The 20,304-nt window shown below is 41.1% G+C and overlaps 1 protein-coding gene across 4 annotated transcripts in view; it reads right to left on the bottom strand.

The window, feature by feature from the left end:
• The window catches only part of BCAS3 (BCAS3 microtubule associated cell migration factor), a 457,217-nt gene that overhangs the window by 286,449 nt on the left and 150,464 nt on the right, over positions 1–20,304 (bottom strand). For all 4 annotated transcript variants that reach the window (XM_090025357.1, XM_090025360.1, XM_090025358.1 and 1 more), the window contains exon 16: positions 3,320–3,470. In XM_090025357.1, the coding sequence (XP_089881483.1) occupies positions 3,320–3,470 (151 nt within the window). The remainder of the gene's footprint in view (positions 1–3,319; positions 3,471–20,304) is intronic.

Here is a 20,304-nt window from a genome sequence, read left to right as displayed (position 1 = left end):
CCTCAAGGTACCAGGCGGCTCGTGAATGCTGCGACAGAAGGAGTGTCCCACAGGAGTAAGGGGGGGGGGTAGTAAAAACATTTAAAGCTGTGTCTATGGCCAAGTCGCTGATTCTCTGAATCAGCATTGAATCTTCAGATTCGCATGAATCGAATTGGGATAGTGATTCAAATCAACAACTTGAATCACTATGCCTGATTCGGACCAAATCTGAATCAAGTATGGCCCATTTCACACATCCCTACTCAGCAGCCTTCACAGATGACTCCCCTCAAGACTTTGATGCCCAAGCAGCCTCTGTAGCCCCCTCCTCCTCTCAGCCATGGGCTGCTCCAGCAGCTGTGTCCCATCACCTGCCTCTAATACCGCTCACCATCAGACAGGCAGGGCCATGTGGTCCTGGGCAAAACAGTGATGGAGTGGTGCAGCTTAGATGGTGCTGTAGGGCCAGGTGTCTGTGCAGGGATAAAGGCAGTGGGGTTAGTAGAGGTAAGGCTGGGTGGTGATCTGGAAGGGGCACCAGGGTACAATCAGGGGTATCAGGATGTGGAGATGACAAGGGGACCCCTGGGGTGGAGGCAGCACTCTGTAAAACCACTGCTGCAGTCAAGCAGGGTTGCCAACCCAAGAACAGGGTGGGGGTTGTTTTTTTTTTACTAACAATCTGAAAACTTTTTGCAGACAACCTTTAACAAAACTTGGTTTTTGTTGTTGTTGTTTTGTTTTTTTTCCTATGGTTGGTGTTAAAACCCTGAATTTGAACCTGGTCTTTTTTACTGCCATCCAGGGCCTGGCAGAAGACTTATATCATTATATTTAGATCATGTAAAACATGTCAGTAAAGAGTTTGCAGACTCTTAGTAAAAAAAAAAAGTTGGGTTGGCAACCCTGAAGCTCATCCTCCAGCACTCACCTCCATCCTGGTACAATCCATTTTCCTATTTCATCTGTGATTATATTTTAAGTAAAAATATAATGACAAAATGATTTGACCTGAAGGCCTGACAAAACTTTTACCTGGAACAGGAAGAATAAGACTGGGTAGTTAAGACTATATAATCCTTAGACCTACTCAAGCACATCTGTGATATAATTCTGTAAAAAAATAAATAAAAGTGGAGCTGTCCATAAAAAGGTAAGCAACTAATTATATATTAATAATATATAATTAATATATTTTACAAAATAACCTAAACATTAATCAGAGAACACAGGTAATCAGCTAGGATTAAAGGCATGATCCTGAAGGCTTTAGTCAGCAAGTAGGCGCATGACATTTAAAGGCTCTCTGATCCCAACAATAGTGCCTCCTGCCACGCCACAGATGCACAGCATGATGCACAATTGCGGAATAGGGAGTTGGATCCCAGTCATGCCTTTTCTACTGTCCCCTCCACCAACATGTTGAAAGGCAAGTGCCTGCCGCCCAGCACGACCCAGTGCACTTGTGGGGCCAGGGCTGATAATCACCTGACTGTTGGTTCTTGCCCTGGGGCAGCCCGGGACCTGCCACACATTCAATTTAAGGTGCCATACAAACCAGGCAAGAAACATTCCACATTATATGTGGAACATTTTTACGGCTGGTTTGCCATTTTAAGACCCCTTAAACTGGGTGCGCGTGTAGCAACTTTGCCATTTATGCCTTGATTAATACTTTAATTGAGGCATAAGTGTAACGTGCAGAGAGGCCCTTACTCAATTAAAATCTCTACTCTAAGGCACTAAAGGTGAATTTCACCCGTCCCAACATGAAATGTAAGTAATTTCATTCTCAGCAGGAAACTAAGAAAAACTGGTAAAATGATATTCACTCCACACCCTCAAACTCAAGGGATAGGCTGCAGACATCCATCTCCTCCACTATTCCATCCAACCATCATAGGGACGGGGCAGAGCCACTGGAACCCTATAAGCACATCTCTCATAAATACAGAAATCTCAGTCAATAAGAGAATGACTGAGTCAGACTTTTTAAATAAAATTCTAACTAGCAACCCTCCAGGGAATTGAGCTTCTCCAGAAAGGAAAACAAAAATCAATGATTAATGAGAGATTGTCTGTATGAGCTGCAGAAACTGGATATTTCAGACTTCTCCAGAGACAACTGACCGTGTAATCAATTTTGGGGGCCAATACTCCAAAATTTTAAAATTCATTAAATCAGAACTTTGGGTTCTGTCAGCGATGCATGCACTGATTGATAGTTCACACAGGGCTGACCGAATGCCCAGAATTCTCTTAGTAATGGCAATATATACCTATTCAGGAGCATTTTCCATATGAAAGCATCTCATGGAGCTTTATGCGCTGTACCTAGACAATTATGAAAATGCAGCTGATTCTGAAGTCAATGAATGATGGAAGTCAACAAGCAAAGAGCATTCGGCAGAACATTAGGTGAACAGGATTTGTTTAAGCCCCCGGGAGCAAACTCTTCCACCTTTGAAAAGTCCCATGGGCTTTTTACTGGCTATGGGGAGGAGAATTTAAATTTGTGACCGCCTCAAGTGCGGGCACTTCAAACCTGAGCCTTAGCCTATTGTACTAAGTTGAGAGACTGAGATGAAGAATGCTGTGGGGATAATCCACTGAGACCAGGGTCTCTTGTAGCTCCTAGGAGTGACCCTGGGGATGAATAATGTGAACGGAAGGAATCCTGTCTAGTCAGTGCATGGAATGTATAACCCATGTGAAAAAGACAGTGGTTTTCCTGGCTGTGAGATGTGCATTACATCCAACAAAAACATATTGCAAGCCTGAATCACAGACAGACAGACAGAATCATGGCAGGAAAATATCAGAACCCAAGAGCCTGTATTTACGATTTTTTCCCCCCCATGTATGCCTATGATCATCCTGCCTGAGAGTGAACCTTCACCTGTTGCTGCAGAATTTAGAGATTAAATAAACTTCCTCGATTCTTTTTAAGTTGGAAGCCACTCAAGAAATTTACTCTATGCGATTCAATACAGGGCAGGACACATTTCATACTTTCATACATGGGACTTCTACTGATGTCCAAGTAGAATATGTCCTTAGAGAGGTTGCAAGAAAATGATCCATCCAAACAAATGCTTCTGAATTCTTAGACAGACTTGGAGATAGAGAGAGCAAAAGATAATATCTGATGTTGGTTTTCTTTGCTTGTCACTGCCCCCACCCCATCACTTTCTTCCATTAAATTATACAGTCTATTCCATTAAATAATACATTGATGGGGGGGGGGGGAAAGACACACTTCACAGTATTTCTAATCACATCAATTAGATCACAAATAACATTAATAAGAAAAAAACCCAGAGGAAGATACACTTACCCTGTGCGTTTAGTGATGGTCCCCAAGGTCATTGGCTGTTTGATTTGAGCAAGAGGTACCACCACAGTCAAACTCGGGAGCGGCAGAAGGCGTGGATTCCCAGGGTTATTGTTTGTGAAATTATTGTACGTGTCCTGGCTGTTCAGTTTACCTTGATGGGATGAAGACATTAAGACACAAGTTACTGGAAATTTCTCCTGAGTTGTTGTTTCTGATAACTGTGTGAAATTAAAGTTTAAAAAACCTACAAAAACAAACTTCTGCTGCTGGGGCAGGGGAGGGGGTGGGGGAAAAAAAATCACAGAATTCACCGGGAAGCCAGAGAAAATATATGGAAGTAGTTAAAGCAAAAATAAAATTATTTTTCATGTACAAGGGGATGGCCTACAGTTTCTCCCACATTAACAAAGTAGGTCATGGTACTGCTGTTCTACTGAGCAAGTTTCAAATTGAAATTTCAGAAACCATTTTGCAAATAGATCCGAGATCCAAATTCTTTATGAAAAAAGGGAATAATCTTAAAAAAAAGAAAAGAAAAAAAAATGGACATTTGTCCTGCAGCACCTCCTAATGCACTTTGCATTGAAAAGTGCTGAAAAGGTCACGTCTGTGGTCTCTATGCATGAAGGTACACCATGATAACAACAGTCCGCTGCACTGAGAAGACCAAACTCACAATTAGTTATATATGTGTAAAGAAAAGAATACAATTAAACTAAAACACCAGAAAAAGCAATCAAGAGTTTATTGGTAAAACAGACGAACTCCGCTCTCCCTCAAAAAAAGAATAAACTAGCAAGAACAAAGGCAGTTAGGAAAAAAAAAAAAAGGAATAAAAGACACTAAACTTAACTTGTTTCAAATTTCTAAGACAGGAGGTCTGTGCTGGATACATGCCCAGTTCAGTTATGCTTCCCTACTTTCTGTATCATTCTGTAGTCACAACCTTTCATTCTTCAGTTAGAAAAGGAAACTAGCTACAAATTTCATGGCCGGTAGGGAAAGAAATGTAAAGAAACCAAAGAAAGAAAGAAACTAAACAAAAAGGGGCCAGTCTGTTTATAGCAGAATCAAAGTACTTTACATAGACAAGCAACCGTGAATTAAAAGGTTTAGATCATTAACTTGTTTTTCTGTGTCCCTATAATACTGTGAAATGCTGGCTTTGTCCTTAATCAAAAGGGAGCCATATTGGGAATTAGGTTCCTAAACAACTGATGCATTCTGCATCGATATTATACAAATCCCAGGCCAAATCCATACAATCCTGACTCGAGTGCAGCCACCTTTTTTTCAGGGAAGAATAACAGCACAGAAAAGGGTTTCTCACAGGAAGCAAGCTGAAAAACTATAATGGTACTTCAGATGGATTGAAGATAGGAAAAGGAAGGCGGAAAAAAACTTAATGAATGTCTCATCTTCCTAAAGACACTCAATGCTTCCTTTGCCCTCCTTTTAATACTATATAGCCGTAAGCTTGGGGTTTTTGTTTGTTTTTCTACAAAGTACTTGGACCTTTGCAGCAACAGAAAATAAAACAAAACCGAAAAAAAAAAAAAGAGAGAGAGAGGAAAAAAAAAAAAGATGGATTTGCAAAGTGTATTTTAGGTTAGGTATCCGGTTTAGGCGTTATTCAGTATATTTTAACAGAAATAGCAGGGCTTGACTGAATAATCAGACCACTGAATGGTTTCAGGGCATGGACTTCATTTGTAATTGTAGTGATTTTCGTGCAATAACTTGAAAAGAAAGAGAAAGAAACAAAGAAAAAAATGTGTTTAAATTAAGACGGTGGTGAAGAAAGCGAGAAAGCAAGCAAGAAAGAAACTTTGATTAAATTTCCTTCATGATTCATCCTTACTTCATGTGGAAAGAGTGCATAAAATAAGTTTTCTGCCTTACTGATGACATATAATAGTAACTAATAGGACAATGGCATCAAGCTCCTTTTTTTAAACGGTATTTCACCGTCTTGCACTGACTATAAGAGAGCAGAGAATGATACCTAAAAAGACGGTTCTAAAGAGCTACACTTTGTGGGGTTTTTTCCTGTTAGGAATATAATAATGGGTGATAAAACCCTACATACCAAAACTAGTGACATTATTCATCTCCCCATCACAGCCGTTATTTTGTTTTTACGTGAAAGGCATGCATCGTTATTCAGTGCACCCAAATTTCAATGTCAAACAGTAATTAGTTATGGCCCTAGTCCACACACTTTTGCAATGCAAAACTGGGATTCTACAGTGCAGAGAAAGTGAGGATTTTTACATTAGGTTCACACTCTGCAAGGTGCTCTCTTAATTTCCATTCAAGCTGAAGAACCCCCAGCTACTGGAGAACAGTTAACAGCTTGCAGGATCGGGTCCTCTCTCTGTTTTCTTGAAGACATCAATACATGCCCAAATCAGAGCTGTAATAAAGTCTAGGGACATACTGCTGACTTTTTCAATATATTTTAAATAATCATATTGTAAATCAACGATTTCTCCGGTCCCACTAATAACTAACGAAGGGAAAGATGTTAAAACGAAAAGAAAATATGCTAAAACACAAAGGGAAATAAAAATGCATAAGGGAGACAATTCAGTGAAAATAAAACATAGGATTCATCTCAATGCATTTGCAACTGCTTTGGAAATACAATAGAGCAGTTTTTGTCTACTTTTTTCAGAGGCAATACACAGAGAATTGTTGCTGTACACCTTAATTTTGTTCCTCTTTAAATCATATCGAGCGCTGTGCAGAAAGCCCTTCCACTCGGGATCAGCAAAGCAGTGACCCTTGATTCTGTCGAGTTTGTTTTCAAGAATCTGCTTTTCACTTTTGAAAAGCACCTTGCAAACCGTGCTTATATGCACTCATTTCTGCTGCTCTTCGTGCAGAACGTCTGATGTGATATTTATTCACTGTAAACACTTTCACTTTAAAACTCCAGCAATGCTACCTGGCATTTCAACCTGTCCTTCTGTAAGGCGCGATCGTTTTAACCTGTTGCGGGTATCCTGAACAAAAAAAGACCAGTATGCGTTGCTGGGAGTTGAAAATTATAATACTTGTATTAATCGCATTCAAGTTTATTTACTAGTACTGCCTAATGGGTGAATGGAGATTTGGACTCTCCCCAGCCTGCAGCAGGGAGTTACCATCTATTAGAGTTGAAAGATAGGCGCTAAGTAGGGAAAAGGCTAACTTGCTCATAATTCCTATGGGAGAAGTACATTCAAATTCAGATAGTCTCGTTTTTGAAATACAACTTCATTGCTTGAAAGGATATACGTTTAAATTAAAACTGAAGCCACCTGTACAACAAAATGCTTATCGCTTCACAGCTGAAATAAAGTAGAAGCGTCAGGCATGGCACATGCATCAATTTAAATAATCTCTCTCCTACCACCAAATACCCAATGTCCATCAATCTGCACTTGCTGTTATGTGAAATGTAGCTGCCTAATTTGGAAAATACATTTCACTAACCCCAGTACTACTCAGAAATTAAGAGCTAGAATGCTGCATAAAAAGAAAAAAAAAACCCAAGAAAAAAATATTTTAGTTATGCAACAGTGAGCTTTTTTTCCTTGAAAATTTGACCGTTCAATAAACTGTGCTTTGTGCAGATGCATTGGGTGAGGAAAAGTGCTACTTACATAAAAGTAGTATAATAATATTAGCTTTCGTTTTCAATGAATGACGTTTAACTATTTGTACCATAAAAATGTTCTATATGGTGGCATCTCTATTGTATGGGAAATGTTGCCTCAGACCCATCATAAAGATGCAACCTTGACTTCTTAATTGCATAGCCTTGGGATACAATAAATGTACTCTGTGACAAGGATTGTTTCTTTATCATGCATTCAGCAAAAGCTACATTCACTACTGGAATAAAGTGGTATTCTACAGATTATATTTAACAGATTTTTATTTTTTATTTTTTTTTGCAAACTTGACGGTGCGCTATTGTATCTGTCCAAAAACTCAATAAAAAATTACCCCGGTCCTCCAGCCTTTCGAAGCATGCAACTCCCCTTGCAGTAAATGGGAGGTCTGTGTGCACAAGACAGTAGGATCAGGCCAAAAGAGCACAAAGAATGCAGTCAAGCATCAACATTATTTCCACAGCTCCAGCAGTTGTTGATTCACAGTCAAAGGACCCAGCAACAAATAAGCCACAAGTTTAAGGTCTTCTAGAAATATCAAACGCATTTTCACTGAAGAATCTGGTGCAAATCACTCTGCAGCATGTGTGCTGCATCTACGAATGTGTGCATAGGAGCAAGTAGAGTTTCTTACGCTGAAAAGCAGAACTTAATTGCAGAGCAGCTGTCCTAAAAACTGAGAACTGAACTTGGAGATCTGTGCTAACTACAGAAGCTTGTTTTCATACTGAGAATTGCAAATAAATCTGGCAGGGTATTATTGCCTGATTGCCTTTTCCAGGAATACTTCCTATAGCATTCACTCAGACAGAGTTTTTAAAAATCCCCCCCCCTGCAAACATGCAGACATACAATCCTGGCACCTTCCTGACAGATGTGCCCTCTCGAGGGCTGGAGGCAGGACATTTTTAGTCAAGTGTCCCTAGCAGAGGAGCTTTTTTTTTTTTCTCCTTGGTGATCTGCCAGAGCCGGAGCTCACTGACCTTCAGAGCACAGCGCAAGGAACATCTTTTTGGTCAAATATTTGTCTGCGTATGAATTGTCACCGGACAGGTTTTTCTTATGCGAAGCTTAAAAGCTGGGGAAGGCAGGCCTGCTTCTGCCATTTGTTGAGGGCAGTCATCTCCCTCTCTCTCCCCCTCCCCATCCCATACACCATCTCATTTTTCTGCATTTCTGCCCTTCCAGCTCCAGTCAGGGCAAGACTTCGCAGAGCGCTGCAAGAACAGGAGAGAGCACAAAAATTCCCAGCCAGATTTTACAGATTCAAAAGTCTGGAGAAAGCTCCAAGCCCTTAAACTAACCCAAACTCGACCCCCAAACCTCTTGGGGGTCTTCTGCTCTTAATCCAAATTCATCTTTGTTAACCAGATTTCCATTGCTGAGACAGGTTCTCCTGTTCAGTCAAAGCTGTTGATACGACTTTGCATCTTATCTACAATTTCTTTCGCAGACACAGAGAATAAAGCATGGATTTGGAAGGGGGGGAAAATCATGGGACGTTGCGGCCGATTTACAAGTATTCCTACAGCAGACACGTAAAAGGGGGACAACATTTGATTGGATACAACCCATCTATTGAAACCTGGAAATCCCAAGCCATTAGCTCGGTCTTGAGTACCTGCTTGCTGAAAGTCTAGGATAAGAAAACCACTGTATCCTCCATTCAGAGTTTTGAGCCACGTTTTCAAGACATTTGGTGCCACAAAAATACGCACAGAAGAAACGTATTAAGCCGAGGATAAAAGCGAAGAGTGAGAATAACAATGGGCTTTGTTGTTGCACAGAGGGAACAGCCTGTCATGTCAGCTTTGCAGGGGCATATTCCCAAACCAGTCATCATTAACATACGCACTTCCACTAAAAAAAAGAAGAAAAAAAACGCGGCCTGAAAATGCCGGACAAAAGAAATCCCAACAGACAATGTAAAAACAAATTAAAAGCACTATTATAAAACACAGATGCTATAAGGAAAATAAACTTCACAAGATTTACTGGCTTTTGACAACACTGGACATTTGTGGAAAAAGCATCAGCAGAAAGTCCCAGGTAATGCCATTGCAAGGCCAACGTCCTCTTCTGTTTTACCTACACCCATCCCCGCCTCCTCTCTTCAGGGACAGGTTTGAAGGCTGCTGTTCCTAGCTGCTGAATACAAAGACCCGAGTATGCATGAACGCTTGCTAGCAAGGTACTTCCAAAATGTCATTAGAAGGTTGTGGGCTGCTTCAAACATGGACTCACAGTTATTCTGGGTGCTTTACTTTTATTTTGAAAAGGAAAAAACAGAATGCTATGCTTTATAAAGGGTGCAAATCCTACATTTATTAAATAATAGATCAAGTTGCATGTTTCTCCTTTTTGTTTTTTTGGGAATCTGATCTCTTTTTTTCCTGGTCTTTTTTTGATAATTCAGATCAGAGAGAAAAATGCTAAGACGTCAAACATGCTAAACTATTTATAAAGCGTTACAAACTAAAAAAAACAAAAACAAAAAAGCCCCAGCCAACACACAAAGCTGGGCCGTGACAGTCATGCTGACCCCATACAAATTCAGGATTGGTCCACACACAGTTGGAAAACTATGGGGCAATTTGCTGCAAGAGAGACAGAAAACGTAAGCCCCGGCCGAGGGGCTGAATAACCATGTCCACCAGTAAGAGGGGAGGGTGCTCTGCACTTCGCAACCACGCTGTCCAACCACAACTGCACTTCCTAATACAAGCAGGGGGCAGTTTCCTGCAACTCAAGCCTGTTAAATTGCTCCTTGCACTTTGATTTGATATAGCACTCTTGCAGTCCCCACCGCTGTGCGACAGGGAAGCGAGATGCGGCCCAACAGAAAGGTTTCCAGCAGTAGGATGGCTGCAGTACGACTTTTACTTTTGTTCAGCATCACTTTAAGCGGAAAAAGCTGAAGGATAGCTACTTAGCCATGGCGCAAAACAATTCAGTGACGGAAAAAAGTCGGAAATTCTTGACTATTTTCTTGCGTTCTGGCTCTTTCTTGCATTACTCCGATTGAACTCAGTAATGTGATTCTGCCCTTAAAATTCCAGAGCATTGGGCCTGCTTTTAATAACTGATTGTATAAATGAACTAAAATTCAAACTGTACCAAATATTTTAATGAAGCTAACGCTGTTTATAAGATCCTGCAACTAACTAAGTAAAAACACACAGTAACTTGAATCTACAAAATTACTGGCAGACTGAGCCCTGAGAAAACTAAGAGTGCTTTGCTTTTATTTGCTGTCTACTGTAACATTAAAGACTTCTCAACCAAACACTCCCTAATTATATAATGCAAGACAAATAAAATTCCTGCTAAATGTAGAAGAGAGGATGCTGTATAAAAAAGAAAAAAAATAAGAGCATCGTGCACATGGTTTATTTTTATTTTTATTTTTTTTTATTTGATGAAAGACGTTTCCATAGATGAGAATGAAAAGCTTCCCAGCTACAGTTCCAGGACTTTAACCCTCTTTTTTGACCTTTCCTTAGACATGTTCCAGTATAATCTGTAATCTGCTAGAGTCGGAAGAGGAAACAGCAGCGCCCTGGTGAGAAACACTGCCTTGTGACCTGAACGGAGAACTCTGCGGAAGCAATGCTGGCTCAGAGTAGTAGTTTGGGAGAGCAGACCAGACAATTCAATAATCTGTGTGGGTTTTTTCTAATATGCACATTAATTACTACCAAAAGGATTTTTCTAAAGTTATAACTATGATGTATTTTATCCCCCCTCCACCCCTAAAATGCACACCCTTTTTTCCTGAGGAAAAAAGGAACAACTGGACTCAGTGGCCCAGGAGGCTTCTAGCAGTCCTACGTTCTTGCAATGAAAACTTGATAGTTCATCATTCAAATAAGCACTGCTTAATTAAAGCTGCATGGCAATTGCTTTTAATTGCACACTGGTACATACCAGATTCATTTTACACCCTAAGTCCAGATCTTTACAGTAACAATTAGACACAGCAAGAAAAACATATGCATACACACACACACACACACACACACACACACGGCTACAGTACCTATAATACAAATCAGACACTCTAGGCTCTTGGTGACTATAGGGCAAATCCACAGAAAATCATTGGAGTTAATTGTGTTTATATTCATGGCAGAACAGAAGGTGGCCCTTTATCTTCATAATGTTCAAAATCTTTTTTAATTCCTCCTTAATAACACAGCTGTGCCTATGCTTAGAAATATATAGTGAAAGCAACTTTTTCCTTGTATGTGTACAAACGGGCAGAGCAAATGATGGTGGCAGGCAACTCTTGCAACACTCAAGGTGCACAAGCACCATCAGAGTCTCAGCAGAAGAAAAGGGAAGCACTCCTCCAACCATCAATCTTTATAGAGGGAAAGCTCAACTAAAGTGTGCCCTGCACCAGTCTTTTCAGGTACCACCAATGAAAAAAAAAATGGAAGCATTTCTTCACTATACATCCCTATACTCTCTCCCTCTCTGAAGCCTCCACTATTTCCCTCCTGAAACTCTCTCGTTTCAAGTCTTGACCCCCAACAACAAACTACCTCTCACCGATACCCTCAAACCCTCTAGTCTTCAGCCAGCCTGGAGAAGAGGGGAGACTGGACTGATTTCTTTCCAGGCTCCTTCCCTCACCTTCCTCCAAGGGTAAAGTATGAAAAAACAAGATAAAACTCCAGCCATATTTGGGATTAGAACCAGTCACTTGGCTCCTACTACTAGTGATGTATGGCTACATTACTCCTGCTTCTCGGTACGTGCTTTTCTCCTGGAAGGAAACAAATTCTCTGGAGATGGACTCATGAACAAGGGGGAAGCGCGAGGACATGGACAACTCCTCCAAAAGCAGCCCTCATGCTATAATAAGCAGACTTTCCTGCACCCATGGAGTCCTACACCAGCAGTTGTAGGAATGTCTGCCAGGGAAACATCCTTAGGTTTCATTTTAGAAAATATTGCATTGGAAATCCAAAACTAATCTCTGTTCTCTTTGCATTGTCTCCCCTCCGCTAAATGCATGCGCTGGTTTGTCAGGTTACTCATAAAGGCTGCATGGCTAAAACGGCATTCACGCATTTGGTTGGAAATCAAAAAACAAATAAATGAATAAAGAGCTGAATTGACTTATAAACAGATTTAAAAGAAGATCAAGAGATGGGCTCCAAATCAGACCTAATCATCATCCCTTGGGGTTCTACGAACCAAAAATACTGCTGGTCCAAAGCTGCAATCTTTACATGGGCAAAACTCCCATTCAAATAAAAAATTAAAAATTGCTAGATAGCTGCTAACTCCATGGGTCTGCACAGCTGTGGATGCAGGCGACAGCAGCAACACATCACTGTACTGGTTTGCTCCAACTGGCAGTTGGCTTCTCCACTGGCTGCAGCATCTCTAATAAAAGCTGGCACATGCAGGAGTTTAGTATCTTGACGTCTCGTTTGTACTCACACTTCCAATTCTTCTCTTAACGAGAAGTTTCAGCAACATGGCTGGACTGTGGACAAAGTGAGGTCTCAGCCCCCGGTGAAGCTGGGAGACAGGAGGCTTTCCTTCCCCGCAGCAAAGAACAAGTAGACCATTAGGAGCTACTGAAGTTTTGACTCTGAGAGACGGCAGACTCAGCATGAGGTACGAGTCAATTTGCATTAAAATCTGCAAAGCAACTGGACTGGCAACTACTTAGAAAGCTTGTCTGGCTGTGTCCAGATGAGCACAGCCATGTCATATGTGGCGCTGCATACGCATCTGCGGCGCCACATACTGTACGTTCAGTTGTTCTCTGCACTGCAAGGGAGCAGCACGGGGGGGCGTTCACCCCTGCATATCCAGAGGGCAAAAAACCTTGCAGAAAAAAACAGACTGGTTCATGTAGTGGCAGCATGCACCACCCAAAGCCAGAGCTTGACCGGCTGTAGTTGCACTCTGCGGCTGGCCAGGCTCCACGTGGCAGGATCGTTGTGGCTGCAGCCCTGGGAGGCCCCCTGGGCCCCCAGGTAAAGCTACAGGGCCAGCACGATGCTGGCCCCAGCCTCCCCTACCCCACCCGGGGTAACTTACCACGTGCCACAGCACACACGGCACAAGACAACCAGCGGTGGCACAAGGTGTACCGCTGCTAGTTGTCCCCAGGTAGCCAAACATCCATGTGCATCTGGACACGGCTTCTGTGTGCAGGGCCTTGTTAAAAGATAGAGAGAGGGGAGGTAAAAGCAGCAGCCGCCACCACACGTTTTTAGGTTTGCAGTACTTGGATTAATTTTACATATTAACAGTAATTAGGTGTGCTAATATATCATTGGCCACTCTTTTGTGCCGTTCATTTCCCCTTTTACGTCTGCAGCAAACAGCACAAGCACTGTTATAGCTGAAGCAGCCGCAGGCAGATTTTTAACCCAGGTTCCCCGCGCAGTATCTCATCTAAGTTATAGGCGACAGTATGGTTTGAGAACGAGTGCGTATGAGAACCTGACAGCAATATCCATGGAAAATTATAATAAACAACTTGTCTAAAACCCACATAATAGAAATTGGGGGGGGAAGCCACATAGGAACCTCTCTCTCTCTTTCCCGCCCACCACAAGCACACCCTCAGCAGCTCTGATTTTTACCCATGACTGTTAAGGATGTTTTCTGGCTCTGTGACAGCATCATGACTTAGGTCATGAGAAGTGTCAAAGATGCATTTCCTTCAGATGGGAAAAAAGCAACTGATTTTAACAGCCCATAAAGACTAAGCAAATAGAAAAAGCCAAATCAGCATGTTTAAGCGGGGTGAAGATAAACCTTTTGAAAGATATGAGTATATTTTATTTTCAGCCTTAACGCTTTGTTTCTTTCCCTGCAGCATCTGCATTGCCGACTGCCCCAAACGCACAGTTGATGTAAATGCTTCGCGTAACAATCAAACTCAAGGCAATAAGACTAGCACCCGCTTACTGCATAATCAATCACTGAGTCATCGAACATGCAAGGCTGGATGCAAGGCACAGCCCATGCATCTGAGCTGCTGAATTCTCCAGCAACCGTGGCGCCAGCTGTGTCCCAGAGAAATCCATTGCCACGAGAACAGAGGCCGCGGCTGGGCCTGAAGAAGTCGATGGTTTCAAAGAAGGCAGCGTCTGGACCATGTACCAGTTTGCTTCTCCCCATCTCTTGCTCCAATAGCTAACAAACATCCCCAACAAACGCCCCCATACAGGAGAAGCATGCACCTTGATCTATTATTTAATAAACTTAGGATTTGCACCCTTTACAAAGCAAAATACTCAAAATCATAGGTGGGATGCCGGCACTATCAACAAATAATCCGTTATATCCAGTTTGCCCATTCTTGTGGAAAGAACCATCTCTTCCCCTGGCTACTTGTATCGACTTGCTGATTAATCTACTTCATTTTACTGACCACAGCTCCCTCCAGTTACTTATTGACCTCCAAGCAAGGTCTGACCTTTACCTATTGCACTATTCTGCCCAAACATTATCCTGGTCCTCTTACTCCTCGCTTGCTTTCACTCCTTTCCCTATTTCTTGACTCCAGATGCCAAACTAGGAGGAACTTCATCAGACTTAGAAAAAAAAAATCATGCTTCTAAATCACTGCTGTCTAATGTCCCTTCTGGATGCCTTCTCTGCCCTTCACTGACCATCTCTTTCCACCTGGACATGTTGTTTCAGAGCCGCCGATCAGTGACTTGTTACACAGAGGACAATAAATTCTCTCTCTTAAAATGCTGTTCTGCTCTGATAAGTGGCTAGACAGAAATGTACCCTTTCCCTATGTGTAATCATATCAGTAAATACAGGTTTTTACCACTTTTACTTCTCTTAGCTCTGCAGCGCCTGCTTTTCACCTCCGTAGCTCTCCTGGGCACCAACTTTGCTCCTTTCCACAGCTTCTCTTAGCCACCGACTCGACACCCACTGTGTTAAATGACTCGGTCATGCATTTGTCACTTCATGCCTTGAAAACCACAATTCCCTCCTGAAGTCCATCTCTTCCATAGTCTAATCTGTTGAGAAGGCTGCCATGCTCCTTTTCAAACGTACAAGCAAAGGATATTTGCCCTATTCTCTGAAATCCAAGCCCATTCCCCCATCCATGCCTATATTCTCTCCAGAAGTTCCTCCCTCGCACGCTTCACAAGTGTGCCAAATCACCCCGATAAAATCATTTATTTCTCCACCTGCACCCCTGCTTGTCCCTTTGCTATCTGAAATGCCAGTCTTCTCTCAGCCTTCCACTTCCTCAGCTTGGTGGAACAGCTCTTTTCCTTTTATTGTTGAACCTATCTAAAAGATACTACCCACCCCACCACACTTCAGTGATTCTCCATCCAAGCAGCTAAAAAAAATGCAGCTCATGTGTAACCAGTAGGCTGCTGGCCGATACCCAAACCAGTGCTTGCAGTTAACTCTTCACACCTCTGCTCAGTCCCCTCTAGATTTGCAATCCAGTGCCATACGCAGCACGCGGTACAAAGTTCATGGGCAGCAGGTCAAGCATAACACCTAGGGTGTTCCAGATGGCAAGGTATGGCCTACTCCAGCGGGCAGGGAGGCCATTCCCACAGGTGATGCAAGACCGTCAAGACCGGTAAAGCAAGAACAAGTAAAACCATTTCTTGCTGCCTCTGCAGACGCGCTCAAAACTGGGAAACTTGACCTTAATCGAATCACGGTGTATTTGAATCCGTTCATTCTCCAACTAATGAACTCTCAGAGGATTTACATGAACAGTTCATCAAATGCACTATAAATCCTCTCAGCTTGAATAGGGAAAGAATTAAGACCTGTTTTTATGACATTTGGCAAGCATTTTATGATAAATAATATAAGCCAACCAAGAACACCTTATTTAAAAGGTAGTTTTATTTTGAGATTTCATTAGTATAAAACAGGGGGACTATAAGCTGACTAATGATCCTCAGAGCATCTATTTTTCCTTGCAACTCGTCTGTTAGGAGTCGGAACAATAACGTGATTAAAACTGCAAAGCACAAAAAAGAGTCAAGGGAAACACGATGATAAATAGAAACAGCACCGGCTAGCAGGCTACTCAAGGCAACCCGGAGCAGCAGCCAGGCTTCCCGGCACCGGGAAAGTTGAGAAAACATCGCCCTCTAGAGGGCGTCGAATTAACCATTTCAGTTCAACGGCAAAGGCCTTTCTTTCAGACTCACCCAGCATCAAGAATAGTTGTGCGACAACAAAATGACTTGGAACACATTTAGTAAGTAATATATTCCAAAGCAAATTGAAACAGGAACACGGTTTTATGACCAATATGGGTGCAAAATGATTTGTTTGCACCAATGCAATGAATTGGCATTTCGAGGCGGCAAAGAATCAGATCCTCATCACAGGTTTCTGTAGCACAGATGTGAATTTAGAAAACCTCGGGAGGTCAGATAAAGACTAGAATTTGCAATCAGGCAAAAGAGGGACCTTTCAAAAATAGGTTGCTTTTAACCCTTGTTTATAGTGCCAGCTATTAAACTTGGAAAGGAACTGCCCTCCAGTGCTTTACGATATTCTACAGCTAATTTTCTTTGAAACTATTTTTGTCTGCCACTCTCTAAATAGGTGGTTTCTTAAGTGAGTGTTACTTAAAGGAAACCAATCTGTTTTTCAGGAAGGCTTGATGATGTCACTCCTTTCAACTCTGCTTTCCCATAAGAATTCTTCTAGTAAAAGGAGTTTCACTCTGGGAAATATAAGTGACGTGAAAATATTTAAAGCATCCAAGATTTGTATGTTTACCAAACTTCTGGATTTTGCTTTTAGGTTTTAGTCATATTGCAACAGCTGGAAATGAAGAGAAAAAAAAGGCAAGCATGCAGAGAAAGAAAGCATAAGAAGAAGCTACCGATTTACAAATAAGTTGGACTTTGCAATGGAAACTAGGTTATACTGCACAACATGTTTCTAAACAGTCAACTCCAAGTCCAAAGACACTACCATGCATAAGACTTGTTTTTCCTCAACTCTAAATATATGTACTATATTTCAGCTGAGGCATAAAATTCAAAACAGAAACATTCTGTGTATGAGTTACTTCTTGGCAAAAAAAAAAAAAAAAAAAAAAGACATAACCCACATAGAAACTTCAATCCGGAATTAAACGATACAGAGAAGACAAGTTTAAGAAACATCATATTATTGATTGTTGTAAGTAGGTGGAACTGTGCAGTACAAGGTTCAAATGGGTGGTTACTTTATGCTAACATTTGTGATGTGTTCAGACTCGGAGCTACAAAATGAATGTAGGACAAATTGTGCCTATAACTTATTGCGAGTGGTGCAATCATGGTTTTTGTAATATATTGCAACATTTTAATAACATCAATAATGATAGTAATGATGATAATAATTATAATAATAATGATAAAAGTATCATAATAATGATGATACTACTGCTACTAATTAGCAGCTTCATTTGCTTCCCACCTCCAAAGAGAAGTATCAATATTTTAGAGCTAAATACACACAGGCATTCATATACAGCGGTCATGGGAGTTAATCTGAGTCACATGTGTGTAATCAAGGACCTAATCTGACCCTCACCAATGAACAACATAATCCACAAGATATGCCCGCGAGACAGGTAAGCAATATCAGCCCCCTTTACACATGGGAGAAAGATGCACAAGGCCACACTTTGCTCTCATTTTCAACCCACGTCACAATAGTCCCGTAATAGTAAAAGCCCATAAAAGGACACCAATTTAACTCTGATATCAGTGACACCACTCTGGCAACCCTACTGAATGACAAAAATATACCATGGGCGGATTAACAGACAAAAGGACCCAAACAAAATCTGTGCTAGCTATAAAAGGTGCAAAGGAAATATCTCGTTATCAATGTTAGTTAACAGTTTCCTTTACTTAATTCTGCTAAAAGAGCACATGCAAAACAACAGTAACGCCAAACCATGATTCATTTAGAGATGAATCCCACCCTGATAAGGGTTTACATTTTTTTGTAAACAATGTGTAGACTGCCCAGAATAAACTGTAAATACATTGTTTTGCTATGAGACATAAAGCATCTTTTGATACTGGAAGTTAAAAAGCAAGCTAAGCGGGGGGAACTCCAAGACCGTGTTCAGAAAATATTTACACCCATAAAACGTTAACCACAAGTTAATGTGAACGGGATGTCATTCTTTTGTTAGTCCCAAAAAGGATAACACGCACGCTTTTTTGGTTACAAAACCCCATTCTTCAGGGAGAGGATTATATCAATACCATTTCAATTTGAAAGGAGGATTAACAGCAATGGGCAAAAACTGATTTGTCATGCAAGTTTCTGAAGCTTAAAGCTCGCTTGTGCGCATGCCATCACAGCACAAGCAGGATGTTGAGACTATACAATTGAGGAAACTTAAAAATAAAACCAATGTACTAAAATTTGTCTCATCTTTCATTCACATAAAATGTCTGTCGGTGAATCACTTAAAGATGAGCAGCTCCACTAGTGTTCTCTTCACCTGCAGATGCTGTATCTAATAAGTTGCCCATGGAGAAGAGTAAACATCTCACCTTCAAGACTAATATAAATAATAGTAAAATAATGGTAATCTTAAATACTAATATAAAAGAAGAAACATTTAATAACTTCCCACAACTTCTGCCTACCCTTATATTAAACTCAAGCAGTAACTCCAGTGTTGGTTCCTATCTCTGCCGAAGTACAGCTATATTTAAGTGACACTATTTTGAACCTAACAAGCAATTTTCAGTAGAGGATCTCAAGGATTCATTAATCGCACACACAAATTAATTAAACCCAACACGCATGACAGAGAAATTGTTATTGCCATTTTACAGGTGGGGAAAGCTGCTGTACAAGGCCCTTAAATAAAATTTTCTCATGGTTACACAGAAAGTGAGAAGTAAAAGTGGGAACACAACCCAAACTACTCTTTTACCCCGATCACTAACCCATAGTCTAGGCATCAGACAGAAATTACTCCTACAGAGAAAATACCTACTTCATATTACACTATAAACAAGGAACTGTTACCATCCTTGGTAAAATACATCTTGGTTTATGGATTAAAATAGTCAGAGTCTCTGGTTAATTCAGCTGCCACACATGTGCACTAAATCCTCGCACTGAAAGTCATCGTGAAACATCAATTAATTTTTTTCTTCCCCAAGTAAAAGATAAAAGGTTTTAAAAAAACAAAACAAGGCAGATAACACTGACCAAGAGCCTGGCCTTTTTCAATTAAACCCCCCCACATCCTTATCTAACTGTAAAATAGTAGTAAATGACAGCTCCTAGGAGGGCACAATGATTCCCTATCTCCTATAACTTCGAAATGAAAAGATCTTGTTTTTATTCTAGATACAATTTTAAAAAGCAGATCAAGTCCATTTATTTCTGGTCTAAAACTTGGTATCCTATTCTGACTCGCAGGAAAGTACTACTCACAAATATAAAAGACACCAGTCCAGCTTGGTTTGTATTATACCCCTAACATCCTACAGTGACTATGTACTCCCACACTAATCCTTGTTAGCTGGGACACAAGAGACTGGAGGGATGGGAGCTGGCAGGTGGAGACAGAGCAGAATAAGGAAGTTTAAAGCTTAAGGAATAGGATGTTTCCTGCAAAAGCCTGCAGCATTTTTTCTGTGCCTCCTACTTATACTTCTCAAGCAAGACATGCTAATCCAGCACAGTAAGGCAAACAACTGTTCAGTAACAAAGGTATCCCTGCTGCCTTCTGTACACATTACAAGCATGATGTAAAAGGAATAAGAACTCATGGTAGAGAGAATAACTTTTATTAGACCAAGTGGATTTTTGCAAAAAATAATATAACATTTGCAAGCTTTCGGAAATAATTTTTTTTTGTTGCAAGCATCTAGTTGGTCTAACAAAAGAGATCACCTCTACCATGAGTTCTGATTCCTTTTGCCTCTAGACCAATACGGCTACAACCTGGATACCCAACACAAGTGCGATGCAACACACCTAATGACTATTTTTTCAAATTGTCATGCCGCTTTCCTCAAACTTCCGACTTGGGCGGCTGATCTACGAGCCCCGAGACAACTTTCATCCTGCTTTTCCCACTTTCCAAATCCCTACCTGGCTTCACAAATGAAAAGCTGAACTTGGGTTTCGAAGGGAGATCTCTGTGCATCTGTACACCTTGCTACCCCTCTGCCGAGAGACTGGCTTGACGTAAGTAACTGTACTGATAACACAGTTGCGATGAGAAAGACTTCTCTTCTACACTTGTACATCTCACCTAAGTGCTTACCTAAGTTTTTAAAGTAATTCAATACAGCTCAGCTTAGT

Source organism: Crocodylus siamensis, chromosome 13, assembly GCF_052110815.1.
Source record: "Crocodylus siamensis isolate JL-2025a chromosome 13, ASM5211081v1, whole genome shotgun sequence".
In the NCBI taxonomy this organism is placed as follows: Eukaryota; Metazoa; Chordata; order Crocodylia; family Crocodylidae; genus Crocodylus; species Crocodylus siamensis.
This window is presented reverse-complemented; position numbering and strand designations above follow the sequence as displayed.